Genomic DNA, 7,624 nt, shown 5'->3' on the forward strand with positions numbered 1-7,624 from the left:
GAACTGAAGTTAGTACCGATTATATGTGAAAGATTAGGCACAGATGCCAGGTGCTTTGAAATGATGCAACAAGAGTCTGTGGATATTTATTGATGTAATAATGTGATTTGGACTAAACATTTTACTTGATTTGATCGTTTGGACATTTGACAATGAAACAACACCGTTTTTGTCGGGAAGTTATGGCTCAGTGGGCTACTTTGAGGCTTCAAAGGTGAGTTGCCTAAATTTTGTTATTGTTTGTTTATATGTTGGTGGTCTGACAAAGATATAGATTGTACCTGCTGTTGTGATTGTATCTTAAAAAGGTTTACATCGTTCGAATCACGAGTATCTCAGCTTTCCAAATATATGTATTATGTTTACTTTTTTTTTTTTGGAGTTTTATCTTTCAAAAACATAAACCTCTGAAACACACCGTGGGTCGAGTTCGCCACGTCGGCCCAATAAGGTGTTAAAAAGGTCTCGATAACCTCAGGAGAAAGCCCTGTGTCCCTCAATTGGTACCCTTAGGGGCCAAACATGAAAGATTCCACAATTCGGGGCAGGGATGAAATATTGCCCTGTGCCTGAGATAGAAGATCCTTCCTGTTCGTAATCGCCCAAGGCGAGCTGTTGAGGGAAGAGATTAGCTCCGAGAACCAAGCCCTGTTCGGCCAGCGCAGTGCTATCAGTAAGAGGCAAAAACCCTTGCTGGCGAACTCTGGCCAACTACTACCTTAGGGTGGAGTTCTTAACTCCCCTGTTGGTATTTTCTGTCTGGACAGTAAATCTGCTCCCACATATGGGCATCCAGGAATATAACTGATCTGAGTGACAGGAGCTTGCCCTGGGCCCTAAGTAGAATCCGACGCGTCAGAAATAGAGCTGACAAGAACGTGGGTCTCCTTGATGATTTATGTAAGAGGCTACCGCTGTATTGTCCACCCGCACCAAGACATGGCAGCCTCAGGAGGAGGTATTTCAGGGCCAGAAATACAGCCATCAACCTGAGACAGTGACTGTGACAACCGAACTGACGACCCTCCTATTCCCTTAAGATGGACCACCACTTAAGGCCGCTACCCCGCCCGTCAGGGAGGCGTCTGTCGTTAGCAGCCTGCGACAACAAGACGCACCTAGAATGGGACCCAAGGCAGAAAACCGGGGTCTGAACCACATAGAAAGAGAACGAAGCCTGAGGCGCGTAACCCTTATTAGCCTAGGGGTTTTGGCCCTTGGAAGAAATCCCCTGGCTTTGGGCCACAACAAAATGAGCAGAAGGTCCAGAAGGATCACCGAGGACGCGGTCGCCCTGAGACCTGGAAATCGTTGATACTGATAACAGTGCAACCTTGACCTAGCCTGACTTTGCTCAGGGTGATCTGAATGGACTCAATCCTAGCGGTAGACGGTTGTGCCCGCATTGTGATTGAACTCCATACGATGCCCCGACAGTGTTCTGAGTGGGAGAGAGGACGCTTTTCTTGGCGTTGAGCCTCAACCCCAGAGAATCAGATGAGCTAAGATGATGTCCCTGTGCTGAAATGCCAGTGCCTGGAACTGCGCTAGGATCAGCCAGTCATCTACATAATTCAGAATGCAGATGCCCCGGAGTCGCAAGGAGCCAGCGCTTCATCATGCATTGTGAATGTGCGGGTAAAAAGGGCTAGCCCGAGTGAAAGAACCTGACACTGGAAGACTTCGCCCCCTCAGGAACGTTCCATGTTGTGGCAGAACTTCTAAATGAAGTATAGAAGTGCATCATAAGATCGATGGTGACCAGCCAAACGAGTTGTAGGACTTGAGACACGACCGTCTTGATAGGCATCATCTAGGACTTGAACACCCACGGGCAGTTCAAGCTTTAAGATCTAAGCCAGACGCCACCCCTCAGCCTCCATGGGTAACGGGAAGTATTTAGTGTAATAACCTAACTCTCTCTCTCTCTCTGGAAGGGGAACACATACCATGGCCCCTTTAACCAGGAGATTTGAGTTAAATTTTTTTACATAAAGAAATCCGGTTTACGGTAGTGAAGAACACTGTTGAAACACGGAAAAGCGGCGAGTGAATTAAATCCTGATGCCCTTATAAGACCTACAGAAAAGAATATATCTGGCAGAAGTTTCCACGCTGCCAGGATCTCTGAGATGGGTATTAGATTTTAACACTTCCTGTTGAGGGGTTGTCGAGTGTTTCGCATCCTGAATAAAATGCAGGAACAGCGAAAACACCCAATTTTGATGGAAGCCTTTGCAACCTGAAACACCAAGAGGTGGCGGGAATGGAGGGGCTTCGAGGGGGTACCGGGAGGGGTGAAGTGAAGCACGCGCCCCGTCCCGAAGGGAGCTACCCCCTAATCTAGACGCAAGACCATCAGGGGTTTCTCTTACTAGAAATTATAGTCCTGAGGTCTTGCTTTGGGTGCTGGCGAGGGCGGCGAGACTGTCCCCAATCCCTGGGAGGAGCACGACTCGCCACGCTTTGCTTTTGAGCCTCCCTTCAGACAGGACCGAGGCGGGTCTGAGGCTTGCTCGTCAAGCGCAGAACCCACACTCAGGTCGTCCAGGAGGTCAGCCTGGTACGCCTGTAAAACAGCATAGTGTGCAGAGCAGCACCAGCCTGACCTGCTGCTTGATAAGCCCTTCCCACTAAAGTGGAGGTTGTCCTACAAGGCTTTGAGGGAGAGAGGGCTCTTAAGTGAAGATGCCGAGCCCGGCAGAGAGAGCCCATAGCGTCTCTCCGACCGGCGGCATCACTGAATACCCCCGTGCCTCAGCACCCACGATAGTCGAATATAATGACGTCGAGGGTATGTGAACACGGGAAGAAATTATTATTTTTTTTTTTTTCAATTTGTTTTTTAGGGGTTCCTCCATGAGCGAGAAAGCTCTTCATGGAGGTTATCAAAGAAGGGAAGGGACTCATGAGGTGTTCCCTTTCTTAGACTGGAAGATAAAATCTATCCCCTAATTTGGAGGGTTTGGGGGTCTCTTTTTCGCGTGGCCAGTCCAACTGGTGTCTGGCAACTGCACAAGTAACAACATCGAGCAATTCCTCTGTAGATTTTTTTTATTGCGGACGGAAAGCTCGGAGGCAGGAAGAGAATCGCGATCCTCCTCATGATCCGAAGAAGCGTCGGAACGCGCTTCGAGATCATGTGAAGGACCAGCTGGGTTTGGGGAGAGAGCGAGAGAAAGGGATAAACCCATCTCTTGCTCCTCAGCCAAATCCATGCAAGAGCCCCACGAACGATCTCTTTTTTTAATTTATTTTTTTCGTGAGTGCTGACTCCCGGAAGCAAGCGAGGCAAGCGCGAAGCACTTTGCCTGAAAGAAATTGCAGTGCTTGCACCTGCCCTGCTGCAACACGAGAGCAGCTTGCTCTTCCCCCAAACAAACAGAGCAAAAACTGCTGCGTGTTATCTTCCGCTATAGAGCGAGAACAGGGGAACATGCATCTTTTGCGGCTTTCAGTCATTCTCTTTTTTTTTTTACATATATATATATATATATACACACTCACCTAAAGGATTATTAGGAACACCATACTAATACTGTGTTTGACCCCCTTTCGCCTTCAGAACTGCCTTAATTCTACGTGGCATTGATTCAACAAGGTGCTGAAAGCATTCTTTAGAAATGTTGGCCCATATTGATAGGATAGCATCTTGCAGTTGATGAAGATTTGTGGGATGCACATCCAGGGCACGAAGCTCCGTTCCACCACATCCCAAAGATGCTCTATTGGGTTGAGATCTGGTGACTGTGGGGGCCATTTTAGTACAGTGAACTCATTGTCATGTTCAAGAAACCAATTTGAAATGATTCGAGCTTTGTGACATGGTGCATTATCCTGCTGGAAGTAGCCATCAGAGGATGGGTACATGGTGGCCATAAAGGGATGGACATGGTCAGAAACAATGCTCAGGTAGGCTGTGGCATTTAAGCGATGCCCAATTGGCACTAAGGGGCCTAAAGTGTGCCAAGAAAACATCCCCCACACCATTACACCACCACCACCAGCCTGCACAGTGGTAACAAGGCATGATGGATCCATGTTCTCATTCTGTTTACGCCAAATTCTGACTCTACCATCTGAATGTCTCAACAGAAATCGAGACTCATCAGACCAGGCAACATTTTTCCAGTCTTCAACTGTCCAATTTTGGTGAGCTCTTGCAAATTGTAGCCTCTTTTTCCTATTTGTAGTGGAGATGAGTGGTACCCGGTGGGGTCTTCTGCTGTTGTAGCCCATCCGCCTCAAGGTTGTGCGTGTTGTGGCTTCACAATTGCTTTGCTGCATACCTCGGTTGTAACGAGTGGTTATTTCAGGTAAAGTTGCTCTTCTATCAGCTTGAATCAGTCGGCCCATTCTCCTCTGACCTCTAGCATCAACAAGGCATTTTCGCCCACAGGACTGCGCATACTGGATGTTTTTCCCTTTTCACACCATTCTTTGTAAACCCTAGAAATGGTTGTGCGTGAAAATCCCAGTAACTGAGCAGATTGTGAAATACTCAGACCGGCCCGTCTGGCACCAACAACCATGCCACGCTCAAAATTGCTTAAATCACCTTTCTTTCCCATTCTGACATTCAGTTTGGAGTTCAGGAGATTGTCTTGACCAGGACCACACCCCTAAATGCATTGAAGCAACTGCCATGTGATTGGTTGATTAGATAATTGCATTGATGAGAAATTGAACAGGTGTTCCTAATAATCCTTTAGGTGAGTGTGTGTATATATATATTTTCTAAACAGAAGAGAAAAGGTTCACTGCACACTGCCTAACAAATTCTAACTCCTATCAGAGGAAAGAAAGTTTTGACAGGGTTTGTGAAACACACAGCCACAGAATCGCTCTGAAAAAAGAGTTTCTGATGACACCTGGTGACGCATCCATTTATAGCCTGGCCTCAGGTGCATCTAATTATTACATCAGCCGAGGCTATAAATTCTGGTCAATGTTCATTGACAATTTACACACATTATTCACAGCTCGGTCACAACTAGGATTGTTCCCCATAGCGCTTGGCAGCGCAGCATCATAGTGAAGCTTTTTGTAAAGGGAACAGTCATACACATCTGGGATGTGAATAATGAGAGAATTTATAGTAAAAATGACTTAAATATTGAACTGTTCCTCACCCACACCTATCATATCGCTTCAGAAGACATTGATTTAACCACTGGAGTCTTAAGGATTACTTTATGTTGCCCTTATGTGGATTTTGGAACTTCAAAATGTTGGCACCCATTCACTTGCATTGTACGAACCTACAGAGCTGAGAAATTTCTTCTAAAAATCTTTGTTTGTGTTCTGCAAATGAAAGAAACTCATACACATCTGGGATAGCATGAGGGTGAGTAAATGATGAGAGAATTACAATTTTTGGGTGAACTATTCCTTTAATAGATGGTCTCTATGGGTGTCGTGCAGTAATATACACAGTAGTTGTTGTATGTTTTAACATGACTGAAGCACTGTATTGACCAATCAGCAGGATCTGAACCGTTCTGTTTTATAATTATTAACGTTGTGTCCCTGTATTTTTCAAAAATAACAGACCAAAAGACCCCATCTTCAGCCTGGCCACACCACTAAGTGCAGAAGAGAAGGATAGCCATAGTCGTAAAGAGATAGCGCCTCCTGTTCTGGAGGATGATTCAAAAGCCCCACAGGTCCAAGAAGGCAGTACAGTGGTTCAAGGTGGCTGGTTTGGAAGAGGATACTCTAAAGCAATAAAGAAAAAGAAAGCAATGTAATAAATCTGAAAAGCAGGGCATGTTCCTAAAGCACAGTATGCCACACAGTCGCTCTTACAGACATTGTATGTTCACTTAGGACAAAGCATTCTTAACAGTTCTGGTTAAATGTTTTTGTATCTAAATATGATGTTACAACCACATAGGTCAAGTTTAGCTGCTATTCTAAAAAGATATAGCTCGTAGCAGAGCAAGACCTCTTTAGTGGACTGAGGAAGAGGTTTATCTGGGTGCACTTTGTCAGATTTACAATAATGGTTTAATTTTGCTAGGTGCAATTTAACTCAACTCTCAGGTTTTTAAATTAAGCAATATGTGATTCTCATGTTAGCGGTTAAACACCACATTGATGAGATCAACAGACTAAAGTTTTTGTTTGTTTTTTTAGCAGAATGTCCAGAATGCTTTTTCCATAATGACGATTGGGGATGTCGAGCTCCAGAAATATTATTGTTGCACCATAAAAGTAGTCCATAAGAATCAAGCACTAAATTCAAAGTCTTTTGGAGGCATATTATAGCTCCCTGTGAGGAACAAACCCAAATTTGACCCATTGTTTACTGATAATCTTCCCCTCCACCACAGCTTTAATTTCAGGTGTGTTGGTTTGACATCATTAATGGCAAAAAAAACATTGGTTTGCACATATCTTGTAAAATGATGAATATACACATCACGCAAAGCTTCAGAAGATATTTTTGTGGACTACTTTTGTGGCACTTGAATGGTGTTCCTTTGTTTTTTTTTTTAGCTTGACAGACCCTGGTCACTGGATGGAAAGCAGCAGCATAAACATTTTGCTTAATAACTTTTGTGTTCCACAGAGGAAATGTTTGGAGTGACATGAGGGTGAATAAATAATGACAGAATTGTCATATTTGAGTGAACTGTTCCTTTTAAGTACAAATGTATGCTTTTTTCAGTCATTTAAATGTTATCCACTATTAGAATTATTGCTCCTCGCCAAATGAGAAGTATATATATTTCAATAAAATCAAATGTTTATATTGACCTTTAACAAATGACTTTTATCTCTGCATACAAGACACAAAACCTCACAAGTGGAAATCATTGCTATAACTAAATTATAGTTACAGTTATAAATAATTATAAAAAAAAGTAACTTGAACCAATTCAAATGTAAGTTTGCACAGATGTGCTAGCAGTTTAAAGTAAATGTGGTATATGTTGTGTATGTTTGGACAGCTGTGAGTGCCATTTTGCACTGAATTTCTGAACATTTAGTTGTGTCCCAGTTTACAAGGGCATTGTATTTAAGACTTTTGGATTTCTACATACTACTGTATAGACAACTTGTGTTTTGAGGGTTTACATGATGTATTTTTGGGTATTTAAAATAAAAGATGGAAAAATGGACCATCCTGAAAGTCTTGCTGCATTTACATCTGTCACATTCTGAAACATGACGGTCTTTCATAACCGTCTTGCTCTTCCCAAGGCAAGAAGGGGTCGTCTGTGGATCCAAACTGAAGGATGTGCCTCACGTTTGCTCCGATCTTTTTCCACTCCCATGGCCAACTGAAATATCTTGAGTGAGATGAGAGAAGTGTGTGTCAGCAGCACACTAGCACTTTAAAATCACAGATAAACTGGTATTTAAACTCCCCACTATCATGCTCATTCACTCAGTGTGTTTCTGCATACCTGAACAGCAGCACAGAACACCAACATCACTTCAGTTTAGGTTGGGAGTGTCATCGGAGGAATCATTCATAATGTAAACAATTTGTAGATATGTTAAAATGTAATTGCCTCATTTCTGATGTGTCTGCTTTCAAAGCTGTCCAGCATCGGAGGAATAAACAGTTGATGTCTCATGGAAACCAGTTACTAGTTTGAATCATTTGCCACCC

The 7,624-nt window shown here is 43.6% G+C and overlaps 1 protein-coding gene across 1 annotated transcript in view; it reads left to right on the top strand.

Moving 5' to 3' along the window:
- sirt7 (sirtuin 7) overlaps positions 1 to 7,166 on the top strand; it is a 29,692-nt gene extending 22,526 nt beyond the window's left edge. Inside the window, exon 10 of the mRNA XM_052121707.1 lies at positions 5,552 to 7,166. Coding sequence (XP_051977667.1) covers positions 5,552 to 5,750 — 199 coding nt within the window. The 3' untranslated portion in view covers positions 5,751 to 7,166. The remainder of the gene's footprint in view (positions 1 to 5,551) is intronic.
- Positions 7,167 to 7,624: the final 458 nt, after the last annotated feature.

Source organism: Xyrauchen texanus, chromosome 48, assembly GCF_025860055.1.
Source record: "Xyrauchen texanus isolate HMW12.3.18 chromosome 48, RBS_HiC_50CHRs, whole genome shotgun sequence".
Taxonomy (NCBI): domain Eukaryota; kingdom Metazoa; phylum Chordata; class Actinopteri; order Cypriniformes; family Catostomidae; genus Xyrauchen; species Xyrauchen texanus.